We start from the raw sequence: 23,284 nt of genomic DNA on the forward strand, positions 1-23,284 counted from the left end.
AGGACAGTGAGGGCATGTTCAGAGGACAGTGAGGGCATGTTCAGAGGACAGTGAGAACATGTCCAGAGGACATGCACAGAGGGCATGTTCAGAGGACAGTGAGGACATGTTCAGAGGACATGCACAGAGGACATGTTCAGAGGACAGTGAGGGCATGTTCAGAGGACAGTGAGGACATGTTCAGAGGACATGTTCAGAGGACAGTGAGGGCATGTTCAGAGGACATGTACAGAGGGCATTTTCAGAGGACAGTGAGGACATGTTCAGAGGACATGTACAGAGGGCATGTTCAGAGGACATTGAGGGCATGTTCAGAGGACACTGAGGACATGTTCAGAGGGCATGTTCAGAGGACAGTGAGGGCATGTTCAGAGGACAGTGAGGACATGTTCAGAGGACATGTTCAGAGGACAGTGACGGCATGTTCAGAGGACAGTGAGGACATGTTCAGAGGACATGTTCAGAGGACACTGAGGACATGTTCAAAGGGCATGTTCAGAGGACAGTGAGGACATGTTCAGAGGACAGTGAGGGCATGTTCAGAGGACAGTGAGGACATGTTCAGAGGACATGCACAGAGGGCATGTTCAAAGGACAGTGAGGGCATGTTCAGAGGACACTGAGGACATGTTCAGAGGACAGTGAAGACATGTTCAGAGGACATGCACAGAGGGCATGTTCAAAGGACACTGAGGACATGTTCAGAGGACACTGAGGACATGTTCAGAGGACAAAGCAGAACAGCTGTCATCATGCTATCTGACATCGCACACTGGAGCCACATGATGTTATTATTTGGTCCTGTATAAACATGTAAAGGCGGAGTAAAGGTATGATGTCATAGCGTCAGCCTCAGAAACTCACCTGGAAACAAAGGTGAGACAACTGATAGGAACCCTCACAGCTCCTCCTCTACCACCCACACACACACATTAGCACATTGACACACTGACGCGCACACACGTGTTTGTTGTTTCAGTTGTTTTTGTTTTTATTGTTTACAACAAGGCTACATCACCGATGATGTCATGGTGTCAGTCCCTCTGTCTCATTACCCAGAGTTCACTCTGTCTCACTTTGTGGAAAAACAACTAAAAGTCAACCAAAGTTAAAAAGGTCAAAGGTGACGCCAAATCCTCCAGCACGCCGCCTCTACGGGCCGCCGCTCAGCCAAGAGCATCATGGGAAATCTTCTGGCTCTTCATTTGGCACGGACAAAAAACATCACGACCAAAGTCCCAAAAATAAATCTTCTCTTAAAAACTGTTGGCCAGGCGCGTCCTACGATTGGTTACTGATGAAGATCAGTTCACTTCTGACTCCGCCCACCGGCCGGACCCGACCCCGCCCACCTGACACCTGCTGCAGGTGAGGTCAGGTGTGGTCGGGGGTCGGGCTAGAGGACTCAGTCTGTCCAATCAGTCCTCACTCTGTCAGTCCTTCAGAGCGATTCGTCCCGCGTCACATTCAAAGTCCCGCCCCCACCTTCATCATCATCATCATCATCATCATCACCTCGTCCCTTTGGATCCTCGTCCGCCGTCACAGCTTTTTGCCGTCACCTCTGAAAGTTGGTCAACAAAAGATTTAACCTGCAGAAGAAGAAAACACATGATGATGTCACACACCGAGGATCTGACCAATCAGATCAAAGTCACGTTCACACGCTGCTTGTTTTCACCACTCGTCATGTTCACCCGCTGCTGGTCTACCCTACGCATCATGTTCACAAACTGCTCGTCTTCACTACGCATCACGTTCACACACTGCTAGTCTTCACTACGCGTCATGTTCACACCATGCTCGTCTTCACTACGTGTCACGTTCACACACTGCTAGTCTTCACTACGCGTCATGTTCACACCATGCACGTCTTCACTACGTGTCACATTCGCACAATGCACGTCTTCACTATGTGTCACGTTCGCACAATGCTCATCTTCACTACGCGTCATGTTCACACCATGCTCGTCTTCACTACACGTCACGTTCACACCATGCTCGTCTTCACTACGTGTCACGTTCACACCATGCACGTCTTCACTACGTGTCACGTTCGCACAATGCTCATCTTCACTACGCGTCATGTTCACACCATGCTCGTCTTCACTACACGTCACGTTCACACCATGCTCGTCTTCACTACGCGTCATGTTCCCACACTGCTGGTCTCTATAAACAGATTTATGTTTACAGTTGCAGAGTGTGCGGAGTGGGCGGGACAAGATTCAGGAATCTGAAGGTGTGCTGGTTTCTGTTTGGAGTCTGAGGCGTATAGACCAATCAGATTTACCCAGCAGGCAAACGGTCAGTGTGGAGAGGCGGAGCCAGGTGGCCTCTTGCTTCATGTTTAAAATCTATCAGCAGGTAAGAATTACAGGTAAACATTCACACACCAGTGACCCAGCCACAGGTAAACATTCACACACCAGTGACTCGGCCACAGGTAAACATTCACACACCAGTTACACAGTGACAAGTAGACATTCACACACCAGTGACACAGTGACAAGTCGACATTCACACACCAGTGACACAGCGACAAGTAGACATTCACACACCAGTGACTCGGCCACAGGTAGACATTCACACACCAGTGACTCGGCCACAGGTAGACATTCACACACCAGTGACACAGTGACAAGTAGACATTCACACACCAGTGACAGTGACAAGTAGACATTCACACACCAGTGACTCGGCCACAGGTAAACATTCACACACCAGTGACTCGGCCACAGGTAAACATTCACACAGGGAGGGGTCAGTATCTAACCAATGATACGTGGACATGTGGATTTGAGTAAATCTGGGATCAAACCGCTGATGTCCTAATTAGAGGACGATTAGCTCCACCTCCTGAGTAATGACTGAAATGTAAAATCATCAGGAATCCTTCTGTGCTTCAAACACAATTTATTTTTATCATCGACTTCTGAAGAGGGCCGATTGATAACGAGCAGATCGATAATGAGCCAATCAATAACGAGCCGATCGATAACGAGCCGATCGAAAACGAGCCGACTGATAACGAGATGATCGATAATGAGCCGATTTAACATTAAAGAAAAGATGAACTATGACAGAGACGCAAAGTTTCAGTGATGAATTTTTATCAGACGTTAAATTCACTCCAAGTTTTTACTGAAGCTGCATCAAAGACGTCTGGTTCAACAAACAGGTGTGAAAAGTTACCTGTGCATGTATAGTCACCTTGTGTTGTGTGAACAGTTACCTGGTGTGGTGTGAACAATTACCTTCTGTTGTGTGAATAGTTACCTTCTGGTTTGTGAATAGTTACCTGGTCTGGTGTGAATAGTTACCTTGTGTTGTGTGAACAGCTACCTGGTGTGGTGTAAATAGTTACCTGGTGTGGTGTGAACAATTACCTTCTGTTGTGTGAATACTTACCTTCTGTTGTGTGAATAGTTACCTTCTGTTGTGTGAATACTTACCTTCTGTTGTGTGAATAGTTACCTTCTGGTGTGTGAATAGTTACCTTCTGGTGTGTGAATAGTTACTTTCTGGTTTGTGAATAGTTACCTGGTGTGGTGTGAAGGTTGCAGCTATCGGAACAGTCTGGTGAACTCTCTGATGGCCCAACACACCTGTTTACACTCCTCAGCACTGAAGAGATGAAGAAGACACACGTTACGTTACGTTATTGTGACCGTTCTCTTCTTCTTTGGTGTGAGAGACATTGTTACCATGGTTATACAGGCCCCGTTGATTGTGTCATGTTTATATGCTGTATGTTGTTGCTTTTTGTGTGCTGCTTGCCAGTGTGATGTGTTCTGATGGTGTCGGTGTTTGTGTGTCATTGTTTTTCATGCTGAGTCCAACAAGTACAGTGCTGTGGAAAAGAATTTCCCCTCGAGGACAATAAAACCTAACTTAACCTATAGACAGCTGAAACATTTAACTTGTCAGTTTAAACTCCAGCATGTGTAAAACCTTTCACACCTGTCCAGGTGTTCACTCTGAAGCTGTAACCCTACTAAGTTCAGGTACACTCAGAGCTCAGGTGTGGTTGGACGTGTCTTAACTCGCTGTGAGGATGCCAGTTTTTCTACATTCCAAATTTAGATCGAGTCTCAACAAAAAACCGTCAGACGCCTCGGGCAGCTATTACAAATCATCCCATAATGCCAACATGTCCCTGAATGCCTCATGTCAAAGAACACCTCACTGTCAGCTCCACACGTCCCTGAATGCCTCTCTGCCAGCTCTATGCATCCCTAAAGAATTCACTGCCAGCTCTATGCATCCCTGAACGCATCACTGTCAGCTCTGTGCGTCCCTGAATGCCTCACCGTCAGCTCTGTGCGTCCCTGAATGCCTCACTGTCAGCTCTGTGCGTCCCTGAACGCTTTACTGTCAGCTCTGTGCGTCCCTGAACGCCTCACTGTCAGATCTGTGTGTCCCTGAACGCCTCAGTGTCAACTCCGTGCGTCCCTGAACCCCTCACTGTCAACTCCGTGCGTCCCTGAACCCCTCACTGTCAGCTCTGTGCGTCCCTGAAAGCCTCACTGTCAGCTCTGTGCGTCCCTGAAAGCCTCAGTCAGCTCTGTGCATCCCTGAACGCCTCACTGTCAGCTCTGTGCGTCCCTGAAAGCCTCACCGTCAGCTCTGTGCGTTCCTGAAAGCCTCACTGTCAGCTCTGTCAGCTCTGTGCGTCCCTGAACGCCTCACTGTCAGCTCTGTGCGTCCCTGAACCCCTCACTGTCAGCTCTGTGCATCCCTGAACGCCTCACTGTCAGCTCTGCACGTTCCTGAACGCCTCACTTTCAGCTCTGTGCATCCCTGAACGCCTCACTGTCAGCTCTGCACGTTCCTGAACCCCTCCCTGTCAGCTATATGCATCCCTGAAAGCCTCTCTGTCAGCTCTGTGCGTCCCTGAACGCCTCACTGTCAGCTCTGCACGTTCCTGAACGCCTCACTTTCAGCTCTGTGCATCCCTGAAAGCCTCTCTGTCAGCTATATGCATCCCTGAACGCCTCACTGTCAGTGCTGTGTCCCTGAACGCCTCACTGTCAGCTCCGTGCATCCCTGAACGCCCCACTGTCAGTTCTATGTGTCCCTGAATGCCTCACTGTCAGTTCTATGTGTCCCTGAATGCCTCAGTGTCAACTCAGTGCGTCCCTGAACGTCTCACTGTCAGCTCTATGTGTCCCTGAATGCCTCAGTGTCAACTCAGTGCGTCCCTGAACGCCTTACTGTCAGCTCTGTGCGTCCCTGAACGCCTCGCTGTCAGTTCTATGTGTCCCTGAATGCCTCAGGGTCAACTCAGTGCGTCCCTGAACGCCTTACTGTCAGCTCTATGTGTCCCTGAACGCCTCACCGTCAGCTCTGCACGTCCCTGAACCCCTCACTGTCAGCTCTATGGGTCTATGAACACCTGTCAACTCAGTGCGTCCCTGAATGCCTCACTGTCAGCTCTATGAGTCTATGAACCCCTCACTGTCAGCTCCGTGCGTCCCTGACCACCTCTCTGTCAGCTCTGTGCATCCCTGAACCCCTCACTGTCAGCTCTGTGCATCCCTGAACGCCTCACTGTCAGCTCTGTGCATCCCTGAACCCCTCACTGTCAGCTCTGTGCGTCCCTGAACGCCTCACTGTCAGCTCTGTGCATCCCTGAACCCCTCACTGTCAGTTCTGCACGTTCCTGAACCCCTCACTGTCAGCTCTGCACGTTTCTGAACGCCTCACTGTCAGCTCTGTGCGTCCCTGAACGCCTCACTGTCAGCTCTGTGCATCCCTGAACGCCTCACTGTCAGTTCTGCACGTTCCTGAACCCCTCACTGTCAGCTCTGCACGTTCCTGAACGCCTCACTGTCAGCTCTGTGCGTCCCTGAAAGCCTCACTGTCAGCTCCGTGCATCCCTGACCACCTCTCTGTCAGCTATATGCATCCCTGACCACCTCTCTGTCAGCTATATGCATCCCTGAGCGCTTTGCTGTCAGCTCTGTGCATCCCTGAATGCCTCAGTGTCAACTCAGTGCGTCCCTGAACGTCTCACTGTCAGCTCTGTGCGTCCCTGAGCGCCTCACTGTCAGCTCTATGGGTCTATGAACACCTCACTGTCAGCTCTGTGCTTCCCTGAACGCCTCACTGTCAGTGCTATGTGTCCCTGAACACTTCACTGTCAGCTCTATGCGTCCCTGAACGCCTCACTGTCAGTGCTATGCATCCCTGAACACCTCACTGTCGGCTCTATACGTCCCTGAACATCTCACTGTCGGCTCTATACGTCCCTGAACACCTCACGGTCAGCTCCACATGTCCTTGAACGCCTCACTGTCATGTTCATGTTGCTGTTGTTGATCATGTTACCTGTGATGATGGTTTTAACGGTGTTGACAGTGATGATGGAGTCTCACCTGGTGACCTGTTTGTGGAAATCCGTCAGCTGTTTGTGGGTGACGGTCACGGCTCCTCCGGACGTCTCCTTCGGTAAACCCTTCAGAGCGTTTTCTAACCAGCGGCAGAACGTCTGGAACAGAAGACAGAGTGTAAAGTCACCTGAGGAACAGCAGGTGACATACCTGAGGAACAGCAGGTGACACACTTGAGGAACAGCAGGTGACACACCTGAGGAACAACAGGTGACACACCTGAGGAACAGCAGGTGACACACCCGAGGAACAGCAGGTGACACACCTGAGGAACCGCAGGTGACACACCTGTGAGACAGGTGATACACCTGAGGGACAGCAGGTGACACACCTGAGGAACCGCAGGTGACACCTGAGGGACAGGTGACACACCTGAGGAATAGGTGTCACACCTGAGGAACCGCAGGTGACACACCTGAGGAACCGCAGGTGACACCTGAGGGACAGGTGACACACCTGAGAGACTGCAGGTGACACACCTGAGGGACTGCAGGTGACACACCTGAGGGACAGCAGGTGACACACCTGAGAAATGGCAGGTCACACACCTGAGGGACTGAGGCACAGCAGGTCACACACCTGAGGGACAGGTGTGACACCTGAGGGACAGCAGGTGACACACCTGAGGAACAGCAGGTGACACACCTGAGGAACAACAGGTGACACAATTGAAGGACAGGTGTCACACCTGAGGAACCGCAGGTGACACACCTGAGGAACAACAGGTGACGCACCTGAGGAACAACAGGTGACACAATTGAAGGACAGGTGACACACCTGAGGAACCGCAGGTGACACACCTGAGGGACAGCAGGTGACACCCTTGAGGGACAGCAGGTGACACACCTGAGCAGGTGTTACTCCTCATACTCACAGGTCTGTCGAACACCATGACCTCCCACAGCACCTCCGCGACGTCGGGCAGCGTGTATGGTGGCAGACAGAAACAACACGAGTGCATCAGCTGAGTGACGAGCTGCTGACCGTGCTGCTCCATGGCCTGACCAATCAGCTGCTTCCTCACCTCAAAGTCCTCCTCGTGCTGCAGAGGACAGAGGACAGAGGACACACGACAGGTAACAGAGGACAGAGGACAGAGGTCAGAGGACAGAGGTAACAGAGGAGGACAGAGGTCAGAGGAAAGAGGAGGACAGAGGTAACAGAGGAGGACAGAGGATGTAACAGAGGAGGACAGAGGTCAGAGGACAGAAGAAGACAGCGGTTACAGAGGAGGACAGAGGACAGGGGTCAGAGGTCAGAGACAGCCTTGTCATCAGAAACGTTTTCATCTTTATGTCCCTGTGTCTTTCTGCTGACTCACGTCATTGGCGACTCCGGTGTGGATCAGGTCTCGGACAAACTTCATGACGCTGCAGTTGGCGTCCCGGTGGTCCAATGAGGTTGCAGCAATGGCACATTGGATGATGTGAACAATGATGCTGCTGCTGAGTAAAGTGACGGGACTCCTCTGGACAAACCTGAACGCAAGAGACAGCCATGAAGATATCATGTAAAAATACAGGTAGTTATACAGGTAGTTGTACAGGTAGATGTACAGGTAGATATCAGGTAGATATCAGGTAGATGTACAGGTAGATATCAGGTAGGTATCAGAGACTTTCCTGAACATAATCTCAGTAGACATTGGATCTTTTCAGGTGAACCTGCAGACTCACCTGGTGGCCAGTCTGAACAGGTCGTCCACAGTGTCAGGATGATTCCTCAGACCATTCGGCTGCTCCAACAACTGGAAGGTTGGCATACACAAAGCCTGGAGGAGGAGGAGGTCATTATCATCATCATCATCAGTCTGCCTCAAACAGTCAGAGTCAATCAGTGCAGCTCAGACTGATTCTAAACTGAACAAACGTGTCTTGTTAGTGGGTCAAAACTGGATTCTTTTATCAAGGGTTCATACACCAGGGCCCTGTGTCAGAAAGCAGGATTAGTGAAAACTCTGAGTTTGTTCAGTTTGAGATGAAACTCTGAGTTTTCCGTTTCACAAAGCCAGCTCAGTGAAACCCTGAGACAGTTTCTATGGCAACATACTCCATGAAGCAAACCTGTTGAGTCACAGGTTTGCTTCATGTCAGCCTGAGGCTGAGCGTGTAGCAGGAAGTAGAAACATGGCGTGTCCTTTAGTGAATTAAGTGGTGGAGGTTGAGGCCCAGTGTATTCAGAGGCTGTTGTGTAAGGAGAAGGTGATTAGAGCCTGTTTGGATGTCTCCCTGGAGGAGTGTCTATATGAAAGATACTGTTTGACCTCACACTCTATCATTTATCTAACAATCTGTTCCACCCACATATATCACATATTACACATCCTGGATTTACATTATCATCACAGCACATTTTATGCACTGTCCTTTGATTCTTTTCTTTATAACATCAGAGACACTGAACACATCAGAGAGACAGCGGTTTGTCGGCCCGTAAGAAAAGTGTCTCTGGCTCTGAAAAGATGTTTGCCTGTTTGTTGTGGTTTTCCCTGGACATAAAGCACAATCGATTATCAAAGTATTTACAATGGAGCATCAGCAGCTTAGTGGATGGAGCGGACGCCCGTGATCAGATGCCCAGCCCAGCGCCTGATGCAGCGGCCGCAGGTTCAAACCCAGCCTACAGCCTCTCGCTGCGCGTCGTTCCCTCTCTCCCTCAACATTATGCTGTTTTGCCATTAAAGGCAACAAAAGCCCCGAAAATAATCTTAAAAAAGAGGAATTCCAAAGAACTGCATCCAAACAGGCTCTAATCACCTTCTCCTTACACAACAGCCTCTGAATAAACTGGGCCTCAACCTCCACCACTTCATTCACTAAAGGACACGCCATGTTTCTACTTCCTGCTACACGCTCAGCCTCAGGCTGAGATGAAGCAAACCTGTGACTCAGCAGGTTTGCTTCATGGAGTATGTTGCCATAGTAACTGACTCAGGGTTACACTGAGCTGGCTTTGTGAAACGGAAAACTCAGAGTTTCCCTCATCTCAGGCTGAACAAACTCAGAGTTTCACTGATCCTGCTTTCTGAAATAGTGCCCTGATCTGCAGGTGTGTTGGTGTGTTTCCCTGGACTACAGGTGTGTTTACCTGGTCTTCAGGTGTGCTGGTGTGTTTACCTGGTCGACAGGTGTGTATTTACCTGTAACATGTCAAGCAGGCCCTGCCTGCAGCCCTCCTCCATGCCGTACTCGTCTACCAGAATGCTGCCCAGGTACAGGAAGCAGGAGTGTGGATACACCTGGTACACGCTGACCATCTGAAGACAACAAACATCCAATCAGAGAAGTCAGTGAACATGTGTCACAAGTAACATGTGAACAGATGTTAAACTAACACGTGAGCAGGTGTTAAACTAACATGTGAAAATGTGTTTAACTAACACATGAACAGGTGTTAAACTAACATGTGAACAGGTGTTAAACTAACATGTGAACAGGTGTTAAACTAACATGTGAAAATGTGTTTAACTAACACGCGAACAGGTGTTTAACTAACATGTGAACAGATGTTAAACTAACATGTGAACAGGTGTTAAACTAACACGCGAACAGGTGTTTAACTAACATGTGAACAGATGTTAAACTAACATGTGAAAAGGTGTTTAACTAACACATGAACAGATGTTAAACTAACACGTGAACAGGTGTTTAACTAACATATGAACAAGTGTTTAACTAACATGTGAACAGGTGTTAAACTAACACGTGAACAGGTGTTTAACTAACATGTGAACAAGTGTTTAACTAACATGTGAACAGGTGTTAAACTAACATGTGAACAGGTGTTTAACTAACATGTGAACAAGTGTTTAACTAACATGTGAACAGATGTTAAACTAACATGTGAACAGGTGTTTAACTAACATGTGAACAGGTGTTTAACTAACACGTGAACAGGTGTTTAACTAACACGTGAACAGGTGTTTAACTAACACGTGAACAGGTGTTTAACTAACACGTGAACAGGTGTTAAACTAACATGTGAACAGATGTCAAACTAACATGTGAACAGGTGTTAAACTAACATGGTATGCTGTGTTATCGATCGTGAAATCCAAACCGTCCTCTTTAACCCTTTTAATTTAACATCAGAAACATAACCTGTCCAGATGTGTCTCACCTGAGTGACGAGTGGCTGCAGCAGGGAGGCGGAGCCTTTCCCGACACATCGTACAGCGAACCTGAGACAACGACAACATCGCTCCACGATCCTGTTATCAGCCTGATGAGTGTTCAGAGTCTCTGACAGTACAGGCCAGATCTACAGGTGAGTCACATGACACAGGTAAAACATATGGCACCTTACAGGTAGGTCACATGATGAAGGTTATTTGTTAATAAAATACTTTTCATGTGAAAATATTCAAAGAACCCTTCCAGGAAAAAAGTCAGATAGATGAGATGAGTTCAGGTGAACTCAGGTGAGTCCAGGTGTTTTACCTCCTGAATGACTTTCTGACAGGGGTGAGTCTGCCCGTTCTCTACAATGGGGTTTGTGTGTCTGACAGAAAAACAAAGAGACAACATCAACGTGTTTACTTTCCGCTGCTTCATGTATTCAAATACAGCCTGAAATTTGACTACAGGTAAATCAACAGGTAAACTCACCTGAAGATAACAGCCAGTCTGTCGAGCCAGACGGTGGGATCAGCTGATTTACCATTTGTCGATTCTTCAGCCAAAAGCTGAAAGACAAAAATTTAAACTCTGGTTTTAAGTTGAATGTTTGTTTTTATTCAAAGACTCTGATCATTTTGTCCTCCAGACAGGTGAGTGTATCAGACAGGTGAGGGGGACACACAGGTGATGGGGACAGACATGTGAGTTACAGACAGGTCAAACATAGACTGACCTTTTTTAGAGCCAGGACCTGAACAGCACAGAGATCACTGAGACATTCTGCAATCTTCTCCAGAGGAAGACGAGCCAGGACTAGAGCTGTACCTGTACAGGTAAACAAACAGACTGTGACATCACAGTGACAGACCTGAGGACCAGAGCTGTACCTGTGCAGGTAAACAAACAGAATGTGACTGTGATCAAAGGTGTTCTCAAGTACCTTTCAGCAGTCCTACAGCGGCCTCGGTGGACAGGGCGAAGGAGTCGAGGGCGCGAGCGATGTCCAGCAGACCCTGGAAGTGTTGAGCCATATGATCTCTGCACACCGAACAGATGTTGTGGATCGCCTTGGCTGCTGCTGACGCCAGAGGTTTTTCCCTCAGGCCTTTCATCAGGTAGTTCAATACTGGGTCTGACAGGAAAAGGAAATACACACAGTCAGGGTTTACAAAATAAACCCTTCTATCATCTCAGTTTGATCACTGCTATGTAAAACTCTCCAGTAAAATACCTGTATAATACCAGTATGACAACAGTATGATACCAGTATAATACCAGTTAATACCTGTATAATACTAGTATGATAACAGTATGATACTGGTATCATACTGGTATTATACCGGTATAATACCAGTATGATAACAGTATGATACCAGTATAATACCAGTGCGATACCAGTATAATACCAGTATGAGACCAGTGTCATATCAGCCGTGTTTCTCTTCACTGGTTACCAGTATAAAACCAGTATGATACCAGTATAATGTCGGCCCTGTTTCAGCGCAGATTGAAGTTTTAATTCGTACCTAGGAATCTTGGGTTTCTGTCGACGACCTCGCTCATCTCTCCGACCAGCTCGATGCTCGTATAACGAACTGCCATATGGACGCTCTCTGGAAGTAGAACCACCTGCTGCAGAACCTCCGACAGCGTTGGGTTGTTCTCTCTGAAAGATAAACACAAACCATTTAAATTTACATTTATTCACAAACGGTTTTCCCGACAGGTCGGGTTGTTTTCTCTCAGGTCAGGACTGATGAAAACTGATATCTCATGTTCCTACGTTCTGAAGGAAGAAGCTGTTTGACATGAAGTGAATCTTCAGATACTCACGGATCAACACTTTTAGCGATCGCAGCCATGATGAAAAGAACAGCCTCTGTCACCTCCCAGGAAGGGCTCCCTTCTTTTAACGTAGAATATAACTGACAACAGACAGAGAACGTCTTTAAATGTGAAATATAACTGACAACAGAGAACATCTTTTAACGTAGAATATAACTGACAACAGACAGAGAACGTCTTTAAACGCGGAATATAACTGACAACAGAGAACATCTTTTAATGCGGAATATAACTGACAACAGACAGAGAACGTCTTTAAACGCAGAATATAACTGACAACAGAGAACTTGTGGATTTAATCTGAGGTACCTGAGAGAAACACTCCATGGATCCAACAAGAAAAATGACATCTTTAACCAGGTCAGATACTCTCATCCTGAACTCCCCAAAGTCATCAGTGTCCTCAGGGATCCCCTCCTGTTGAGTCCAAAGTCATTTATATTAAATCTGATGATGTACAGGAAACAGTACAGTTCAGGTTGTGGATTTTATCTGTCACAGGTAGTTCTGTGTGGACTGGATCAAGTGACTTACATGGTCTGGGTCCAGTTGACAGTGTCGAGCCAAACAGTGCAGAAGTCTCTGGATGTACGGTCTGAAGATGGAGTGAAGAGCTGCATCATTGATTTTATACAGATGTTCTCCAAGACGGTACCAGAAGTTAAAGGAGATCTCCACGACCTGGATCAGAACAAGAACCAGAACACAGACAGAGAATGATTATCACCCTAACCCACAGGGAGATCTTGTCGTAGGTGTGGTAGTGTAGTGTTATTACTGTTATGGTAAAATGGACTGCACTTGTGTAGCAACTTCCCAGTGTTCTTGACCACTCAATGCGCTTTTACACTCCTGAGTCACAAACACACAATCACACACACATTCACACATTCACACACTGGTGGCTGAGGCTACCATACAAGGGGCCACCTGCTCCTTAGAAACCATTCACACACACTCATACACTGATGGAACAGCCATCAGGGGCAATTCGGGGTTCACTATCTTTCCCAAGTATACATTGACATGCGGACTGGAAGAGCCGGGGATCAAACCCCCAATCCTCTGATTAGTGACGACCTGCTCTACCTCTGATCCACAGCCAGCCCACTGAGGGTGTGGTGGTTATTACTGTAACTGTACTGAGGGTGTAGTGGTTATTACTGTAACGGTACTGAGGGTGTAGTGGTTATTACTGTAACGGTACTGAGGGTGTAGTGGTTATTACTGTAACTGTACTGAGGGTGTGGTGGTTATTACTGTACCTCATACTGAGGATGTCCTGCACAGATCAGCAGCAGCTCCAGTGTCCTCAAGTCTCCCATACCCTGACCAGGACTCCTGACCGTGGTCTCTAAAAATGTCTCGCAGAGTTCGGTGAAGATCCTGCAGTAGTTCAGCACTCTGAGGACACAATGTCCAACATAAATGTGACTGATACCACTGACCGTACAGTCGACAACAACCACAACCAGTTTCCTATGTGTACTCACTTATCAAGGTCTTCTCGGGCCACAGCCATGTGATACGCCGTCTCCAGCGTCAGGACGCCCTGGAAGAGCTGCAGCGCTAACGCCATGTTGGTGTCTACGTTTTCTATGGCATAGAGAGCCGAGCAGACGCAGTCGGACGCCGCCTCATGTAGGTTGGTTGAGGTTTCATCCCTCTGCTGTTGAGACAAAATGAAACATTAGATAGCTCTGATAGATCCAGCCGTGTTTTACAGTGGAAATTATACATTTACGAACTACTGATACTTCTGGTCATTATGTAAACAGGAAGAGGCTGTTCCTGTAAACCTGTCAGACCAGTAGTAGACCAGTAAAGTATGAATCTCACCAAGACTTGGAAGAGGACCATGAGCAGCTGGTTACTGGCCATGAAGTTACTGTCGAGGACTCCCAGGTTGAACCAGCTGCCCAAACAGCGAAACACCTTAATGAGCATCTTCTCATCGCTGCCCGTCTTCTCCACACACGATGTCTAAAATAAAACACAAACCAAAGAGCATGATGATATTATGTTTGAAGTCAGGATGATCACTGTGTTTAAAGGTCTCATAAATGTTAGTGTGTTTATTTGTTTTTATTTATATTTATTTGTTAAACAGTTGATGAAGAGTGAAACTGATGTTTCTAACCAGCAGAGTGACAACAGTGCTGGAGTAATACGCCAGATCCTCGATGATTTCTGTCCTACGATTGGCTCCGATTCGTAGAGATCGACTGTGAACTTCCTCTGGCAGCACAGTGAGAATCTCTATGAGGAAGGGCATCGAGCTGATGTCATTGTTGTACCTGAGAGGGGGCGGAGACATGGACAGGTGAGACAGGATGTCAGAGGGCAGAAGAAAAGCAGCTGGCTTCAGAAAATTTAAGGATGAATCCATTCATGTCATCAGAAAAACAAAACCTCACTGAAACATCACAGGTACAACTCAGATGTCCTGCAGGTGTGGAACATCGCAGGTACGACTGAGACGTCCTGCAGGTGTGAAACATCCCGCAGGTGTGAAACATCACAGGTACGACTGTGAAACGTGTCTACCACCATCAAGGACTGAAACTTTGTGTCTACAATGAATTTAAACTTGATGTTACCATTTCCTGCTGACTGGCAGGTGGCCATATTTGTAGTCCCTGTCTACAGTCAACACAAGTCACAGATGATCCTGTGAATTCTTACTTTTCTATGAGCGTGTGAACGCATCCTTTCCACGAGGCCATCTGTAGAGCGAGATCTGCGATGGCTAACGCCAGCTGAGGAAAAAAAAAACAACAGGGTTAAAAATAGAATCAACAGAGTGACGTCAGAACAGAACGCTGAATAAACTTTAAGACAACGGACATCAGAGATCTTAAATCAGTGATCAGAGGACAGAGATCAGAGGACAGAGGTCAGAGGACAGAGGTCAGAGATCAAAGGACAGAGATCAAAGGACAGAGGTCAGAGATCAGAGGACAGAGATCAGAGATCAGATGACAGAGATCAGAGGTCAGAGATCAGAGGACAGAGGACAGAGATCAGAGGAAAGAGGTCAGAGGACAGAGATCAGAGGTCAGAGGACAGAGATCAGAGGACAGAGATCAGAGGACAGAGATCAGAGGACAGAGGTCAGAGATCAAAGGACAGAGATCAGAGGACAGAGGTCAGAGGACAGAGATCAGAGGACAGAGATCAGAGGTCAGAGGTCAGAGGACAGAGGTCAGAGATCAAAGGACAGAGATCAGATGACAGAGGTCAGATGACAGAGGTCAGAGGACAGAGATCAGAGGACAGAGATCAGATGACAGAGATCAGATGACAGAGGTCAGATGACAGAGGTCAGATGACAGAGGTCAGAGGAAAGAGATCAGAGGAAAGAGATCAGAGGAAAGAGATCAGAGGAAAGAGGACAGAGGTCAGAGGACAAAGATCAGAGGTCAGAGGACAGAGATCAGAGATCAGAGGACAGAGATCAGAGGTCAGAGGACAGAGATCAGAGATCAGAGGTCAGAGGACAGAGATCAGAGGACAGAGATCAGAGGACAGAGGTCCGAGGACAGAGATCAGAGATCAGAGGACAGAGATCAGAGGAAAGAGGTCAGAGGACAGAGATCAGAGGAAAGAGGTCAGAGGACAGAGATCAGAGGAAAGAGATCAGAGGAAAGAGATCAGATGACAGAGATCAGAGGACAGAGGTCAGAGGACAGAGATCAAAGGACAGAGGTCACAGGACAGAGATCAGAGGACAGAAGACAGAGATCAGAGGAAAGAGGTCAGAGGACAGAGATCAAAGGACAGAGGTCACAGGACAGAGATCAGATGACAGAGATCAGAGGAAAGAGGTCAGAGGACAGAGATCAGAGGACAGAGGTCCGAGGACAGAGATCAGAGGACAGAGATCCGAGGACAGAGATCCGAGGACAGAGGTCAGAGGTCAGAGATCAAAGGACAGAGGTCAGAGGACAGAGATCAAAGGACAGAGGTCACAGGACAGAGATCAGAGGACAGAAGACAGAGATCAGATGACAGAGATCAGAGGAAAGAGGTCAGAGGACAGAGATCAGAGGACAGAGATCAAAGGACAGATGTCAGAGGACAGAGATCAGAGGACAGAGGTCTGAGGACAGAGATCAGAGGACAGAGGTCCGAGGACAGAGATCCGAGGACAGAGATCCGAGGACAGAGGTCAGAGGACAGAGGTCAGAGGACAGAGGTCAGAGGTCAGAGGACAGAGGTCCGAGGACAGAGATCCGAGGACAGAGGACATAGATCAGAAGACAGAGGTCCGAGGACAGAGATCAGAGGACAGAGATCAAAGGACAGAGGTCCTGTCTTGATGACATTAAAGCCTGGATGGCCTTAAACTTTTTAAATTTCAATGAAATGGGGCGGCAGTAGCTCAGTCCATAGGGACTTGGGTTGGGAACCGGAGGGTTGCCTGTCCGGACCAAAGTATGGAGCGTGGACTGGTAGCTGGAGAGGTGCCAGTTCACCTCCTGGGCACTGCCGAGGTGCCCCTGAGCAAGGCACTGAACCCCCCAACCGCTCAGAGCGTCTGTCATGGGCAGCCCACTCTGACATCTCTCCACTTAGTGCATGTATAGGTCCTGTTTGTGCATGTGTGTGTTCGGACCTGTGTGTAATTGACAAACAGAGTGAAAAATTGAATTTCCCCTCGGGGATTAATAAAGTATATAAAAATAAAAAAATTAAAAAAATTAAAAAATAAAAGAAAACAGAGGTGATGGTGTTTGGTCCAAATGGCTCTTGTGAAACCCCCCCTGTTGATTTGGACCCCTTGGCACTATATGTGAAGCCAACAGTGTCTAACTTGGGTTTTAAGATGGAGAGTGATTTTAAATTGGAGTGTCAAATTGGTGCAGTAGTTAAGTCCAGCTTCTTTCACCTTAGGCAGCTGGCAAAGGCGAAGCCTTTTCTTGCACAACAGCACTTTGAAATAGTAATCCATGCCTTCATCACGTCCCGGCACGATTACTGTAATGCACTTTATTTTGGAGTCAGCCAGTCTTCCCTCGCATGTCTTCAGTTGGTTCAGAACGCTGCTGCTCAGCTCTTAACTGGAGCACGTAAGAGGGAACACATTACGCCCATTCTGGCCTCCCTCCACTGGCTGCCCGTGCACTTTAGAGTTCATTTTAAGATTCTTTTATTTGCTTTTAAATCTTTAAATGGTCTTGCCCCGCCTTACCGCTCCCTCCCTACGCTCCTGCTCTGTGCCTCAGGTCAGCTGATCAGCTGTTCCTGGATGTACCAAGGTCTAAGCGGAAGCTCAGAGGGGATAGAGCCTTTACTGTAGCGGCTCCCAGATTGTGGAACGATTTACCTCTCCACATTAGACTGGCCCCCTCACTGTCTGTTTTTAAAACCAGTCTTAAAACCCATTTTTACTCCTTGGCTTTTAACCCAGTGTGAGACTCTGCTCTTGTTTTACTGTTTCATTGTTTCTATTGTTTGTCTTATGTTTTTTTTGTATAGCATTTTGTTTCAGCTGTGGTTGTTTTTAAAGTGCTCTATAAATAAAGTTGAGTTGAGCTGAGTTGAGTCAAAGGACAGAGATCAGAGATCAGCGGACAGAGATCAGAGGACAGAGATCAGAGGACAGAGATCAGAGGTCAGAGGACAGAGATCAGAGATCAGAGGACAGAGATCAGAGGTCAGAGGACAGAGATCAGAGGACAGAGATCAGAGGTCAGAGGACAGAGATCAGAGGACAGAGGTCAGAGATCAGAGGACAGAGATCAAAGGACAAAGATCAAAGGACAGAGATCAGAGGACAGATCAAAGGACAGAGGTCAGAGATCAGAGGACAGAGATCAGAGATCAAAGGACAGAGATCAAAGGACAGAGGTCAGAGGACAGAGATCAGAGGACAGAGATCAGAGGACAGAGAACAGAGGACAGGAGGACAGAAGACAGTCTGTCTCTGCCGTCTCAGTTTTAATGTTCCTGTCTGATGAAACAAAGAAACAACAGAGATCCTGACGGTTGTAAAACCAGAAGCTGATGCAACAAATGTCCTCCTGTGATGTCATCATGTTGCAGTATTGAGTTACAGTCTGTCTTTGTGTCAGATTAAAGATGTTACTGATCAGAACCAATCAGATCAATCAGAACCAATCAGATCAATCATAATGTTAATGTAACCTAGGGCTGGGCGGTATAACAAAATTGTCATATCACGTTTTTTTGAAAATCATATCGGTTTCGCGGTATTTGACTGTATTTTGCTCGGGTTCAGCAATCTCTCCCTCTCTCAGAGTATGAGAGAGGGAGAGACTGTGTGGAGAGAGTATGAGAGAGGGAGGGACTGTGTGAAGAGAGTATGAGAGAGGGAGGGACTATGTGTGGATGTGTGTGGAGAGAGTATGAGAGAGGGAGAGACTGTGTGGAGAGAGTATGAGAGAGGGAGGGACTGTGTGAAGAGAGTATGAGAGAGGGAGGGACTATGTGTGGATGTGTGTGGAGAGAGTATGAGAGAGGGAGAGACTGTGTGGAGAGAGTATGAGAGAGGGAGGGACTGTGTGGAGAGAGTATGAGAGAGGGAGGGACTGTGTGTAGAGAGTATGAGAGAGGGAGGGACTGTGTGTGGATGTGTGTGGAGAGAGTATGAGAGAGAGAGACTGTGTGGAGAGAGTATGAAAGAGGGAGAGACTGTGTGGAGAGAGTATGAGAGAGGGAGGGACTGTGTGTGGATGTGTGTGGAGAGAGTGTGAGAGAGGGAGAGACTGTGTGGAGAGAGTATGAGAAAGGGAGAGACTGTGTGGAGAGAGTATGAGAGAGGGAGGGACTGTGTGTGGATGTGTGTGGAGAGAGTATGAGAGGGAGAGACTGGGTGTGGGGGGTGGAGAAAGACAGTATGAGAAGGAGAGACTATGTGTGTATCTCTATTCATGGTTATTCATTTGCGTGTGAGATAAATAAATCTGGCTTTGAAAATTGGAAATGTTTGGATTTTGATTTTATGTCATTTCGTGTTTGTGTGAGAGAGGGAGTGCGTTTGTGAGCACACATGTGTATGATGTGGCTCTTTGTAGTACCATGGTAATTTTTGTGGCTCTTGGTCTCTGACTGGTTGGCCACCCCTGCCTTAATGTAACCTGAATGTACCATTAATATAACCTTAATGTAACCTTAATGTACCGTTAATGTAACCTTAATGTACCGTTAATGTAACCTAAATGTACCGTTAATGTAACCTTAATGTACTATTAATGTAACCTTAATGTACAGTTAATGTAACCTTAATGTACCATTAATGTAACCTAAATGTAACCTTAATGTACCGTTAATGTAACCTTAATGTACCAATACTGTAACCTTAATGTACCGTTAATGTAACCTTAATGTACCGTTAATGTAACCTTAATGTACCATTAATGTAACCTAAATGTACCGTTAATGTAACCTTAATGTACCAATACTGTACCAATACTGTAACCTTAATGTACCATTCAATACTGTACCAATACTGTAACCTTAATGTACCATTAATGTAACCTTAATGTACCGTTAATGTAACCTAAATGTACCATTAATGTAACCTTAATGTACCGTTAATGTAACCTAAATGTACCAATACTGTAACCTTAATGTACAGTTAATGTAACCTTAATGTACCGTTAATGTAACCTTAATGTACCGTTAATGTAACCTAATTGTAACCTTAATGTACCGTTAATGTAACCTTAAAGTAACCTCAATGTAACCTTAATGTACCGTTAATGTAACCTTAATGTACCATTAATGTAACCTTAATGTACCAATGTAACCTTAATGTACCATTAATGTAACCTTAATGTACAGTTAATGTAACCTAAATGTAACCTTAATGCACCGTTAATGTAACCTTAATTTACCAATCATGTAACCTTAATGTACCATTAATGTAACCTTAATGTACAGTTAATGTAACCTAAATGTAACCTTAATGCACCGTTAATGTAACCTTAATGTACCATTAATGTAACCTTAATGTAACCTAAATGTACTGTTAATGTAACCTTAATGTAACCTAAATGTACCGTTAATGTAACCTTAATGTACCATTAATATAACCTTAATGTAACCTAAATGTACTGTTAATGTAACCTTAATGTAACCTAAATGTACCGTTAATGTAGTCTTAATGTAACCTAAATGTACCATTAATGTAAGCTTAATGTACCGTTAATGTAACCTTAATGTAACCTGAATGTACCGTTAATGTAAGCTTAATGTACCGTTAATGTAACCTTAATGTAACCTAAATGTACTGTTAATGTAACCTTAATGTAACCTAAATGTACCGTTAATGTAGTCTTAATGTAACCTAAATGTACCGTTAATGTAAGCTTAATGTACCGCTGATGTAACCTTAATGTAACCTAAATGTACCGTTAATGTAATCTTAATGTACCGTTAATGTAACCTTAATGTAAGCTTAATGTACCGTTAATGTAACCTTAATGTACCATTAATGTAACCTTAATGTACCATTAATATAACCTTAATGTAACCTAAACGTACTGTTAATGTAACCTTAATGTAACCTAAATGTACCGTTAATGTAAGCTTAATGTACCGCTGATGTAACCTTAATGTAACCTAAATGTACCGTTAATGTAATCTTAATGTACCGTTAATGTAACCTTAATGTACCATTAATGTAACCTTAATGTACCATTAATATAACCTTAATGTAACCTAAACGTACTGTTAATGTAACCTTAATGTAACCTAAATGTACCGTTAATGTAAGCTTAATGTACCGCTGATGTAACCTTAATGTAACCTAAATGTACCGTTAATGTAATCTTAATGTACCGTTAATGTAACCTTAATGTAAGCTTAATGTACCGTTAATGGACCGTTAACGTAACCTTAATGTAACCTAAATGTACCGTTAATGTAATCTTAATGTACCGTTTATGTAACCTTAATGTACCGTTAATGTACCGTTAACGTAACCTTAATGTACCGTTAATGTAAGCTTAATGTACCGCTGATGTAACCCAAATGTACCGTTAATGTAATCTTAATGTACCGTTAATGTAACCTTAATGTAACCTAAATGTACCGTTAATGTAATCTTAATGTACCGTTAATGTAACCTTAATGTAACCTAAATGTACCATTAATGTAATCTTAATGTACCGTTTATGTAACCTTAATGTAAGCTTAATGTACCGTTAATGTAACCTTAATGTAACCTAAATGTACCGTTAATGTAATCTTAATGTACCGTTTATGTAACCTTAATGTAAGCTTAATGTACCGTTAACGTAACCTTAATGTAACCTAAATGTACCGTTAATGTAAGCTTAATGTACCGCTGATGTAACCTAAATGTTCCGTTAATGTAATCTTAATGTACCGTTAATGTAACCTTAATGTAAGCTTAATGTACCGTTAATGTACCGTTAACGTAACCTTAATGTAACCTCTGTGATCAGGTCATACCGACAATTCACAGAACTCGACCCTGATTGGTCAAAAAGTTTTGTTCCACCGACTAGTTTGTTCTGGTTCAAGCAGAGACCTGGACTCAGAAGGAACCTGAAGGCCAGACATGTCACCTGTAAAACCCGTGTTACCTGTGTGACAATGATGGGCGACAGGTCTTTGAGGTTCTGGATGTGAGTCAGGAGCGAGTCTCGCAGTGCATTGTGGGTCTCAGGGGGAAGCTCGTAGAACGACGTCTGGATCTTCATCTTCATCGTCTGAGCAGCGAAGTAACACGACTCCACATCCTGTTTGAGCTGCAGCAGCTGGTCTGAGATCTCCCACGCATACATCTGTGGGACAGGAAGTGATGTCATTACACCTGTTTACACCTGAGCTGCAGCAGGTTTTATAATAGGCTCGTTCAAGATGAACTGCTCCTCGCCTGGAAAGTAGACGAGAGCAGGCGGCCACAGCGGGGGGCGGTGACAAAAAGCTGCGGTGAAGTCGGACAGTTTCCCGACAGTTTCCAGCGGCCTTCAGTCCGTACAGGAAGTCACAGACACACTTACATCCTGTCTGGAATGATGTCAATTCATTAAAAGTGATCAGACCCATCAGTTTGTTTTCAGTCTCCAGTTGTTTTAATTATGATAGATTAATTTATTAAAATGCTTTACAGGCGATCTGTAGTTTATGTTCATGGTGAATCCTCCATTTGACATGAACTCTCCTGTAAATTAGCATCATATCAGTTTGACCTGTCCCCTCAACTACACAGGCTGAATAAACTGTGTTTGAATATAAGGTTAATATTTTCAGAGGAAAAAAAATACAAGACAACAGCTTTCATTAAGGCTCAGTCAGATACAGTCAGGGCTTCACATCTGTACATGTTATTTTAAGAATCCTCACATCCCACTGACCACAAGTCTCTGTGTTGCTAAATACTTCAATAATTAAAACAGTCCAGTGTTAATACACAGTAGACTCTGTATAGTTTATGATGAATGTATTTAGTCTGTGATAACTAAACTTCACCATCAGTCACACAACATGTTTTCTGTTACAGAATAAACCTTCAAATCAGACAAATACAATCTTAATCTCTAAAATTCAACAAAAATGAAAAGTTTATCTAAAACGTCATATTGTTGAGTCAACATCTGAACCAATCAGCTGTTAGATCAGGTGAGAGCCAGGCGGTGAAGTCTGTGGAGAGCCATTCTTGGAACCCATCGGCTGTATTCGGTGTCTGACTTCCGGCAGACGGCGATACAGCCTCTGGGGGCAGACCCCCGATTTTTTTTGGCATTCCGGTTTGATTTGGGCAGAGGAGGCGAATTTCCGTTTCCGACCTCCGTTAATATATAAGTAAATATCAGATATTAATACTTTCAACATATTGCACCACAGTAGCCAGAACTATAATTATAATATTATTACTTTCATTAATGTTGTTGTAAGCTACTGTCATTACCGTCTGTCCTGCATCTCTCT

The 23,284-nt window shown here is 45.6% G+C and overlaps 1 protein-coding gene across 1 annotated transcript in view; it reads right to left on the reverse strand.

Moving 5' to 3' along the window:
* Positions 1–966: 966 nt before the first annotated feature.
* Positions 967–23,284, reverse strand: part of tnpo3 (transportin 3) — a 36,533-nt gene continuing 14,215 nt past the window's right edge. Inside the window, exons 2-23 of the mRNA XM_050036481.1 lie at positions 21,937–22,137; positions 15,044–15,117; positions 14,499–14,655; positions 14,198–14,341; positions 13,852–14,027; positions 13,624–13,762; positions 12,893–13,039; positions 12,668–12,775; positions 12,347–12,438; positions 12,040–12,179; positions 11,454–11,645; positions 11,247–11,338; positions 11,003–11,079; positions 10,835–10,895; positions 10,515–10,655; positions 9,535–9,651; positions 8,072–8,166; positions 7,717–7,873; positions 7,270–7,437; positions 6,381–6,493; positions 3,544–3,627; positions 967–1,592 (exon numbers count right to left, since the gene is read on the reverse strand). Coding sequence (XP_049892438.1) covers positions 3,567–3,627; positions 6,381–6,493; positions 7,270–7,437; positions 7,717–7,873; positions 8,072–8,166; positions 9,535–9,651; positions 10,515–10,655; positions 10,835–10,895; positions 11,003–11,079; positions 11,247–11,338; positions 11,454–11,645; positions 12,040–12,179; positions 12,347–12,438; positions 12,668–12,775; positions 12,893–13,039; positions 13,624–13,762; positions 13,852–14,027; positions 14,198–14,341; positions 14,499–14,655; positions 15,044–15,117; positions 21,937–22,137 — 2,652 coding nt within the window. The 3' untranslated portion in view covers positions 967–1,592; positions 3,544–3,566. The remainder of the gene's footprint in view (positions 1,593–3,543; positions 3,628–6,380; positions 6,494–7,269; positions 7,438–7,716; positions 7,874–8,071; positions 8,167–9,534; positions 9,652–10,514; positions 10,656–10,834; positions 10,896–11,002; positions 11,080–11,246; positions 11,339–11,453; positions 11,646–12,039; positions 12,180–12,346; positions 12,439–12,667; positions 12,776–12,892; positions 13,040–13,623; positions 13,763–13,851; positions 14,028–14,197; positions 14,342–14,498; positions 14,656–15,043; positions 15,118–21,936; positions 22,138–23,284) is intronic.

Source organism: Epinephelus moara, chromosome 23 (assembly GCF_006386435.1).
Source record: "Epinephelus moara isolate mb chromosome 23, YSFRI_EMoa_1.0, whole genome shotgun sequence".
NCBI lineage: Eukaryota > Metazoa > Chordata > Actinopteri > Perciformes > Serranidae > Epinephelus > Epinephelus moara.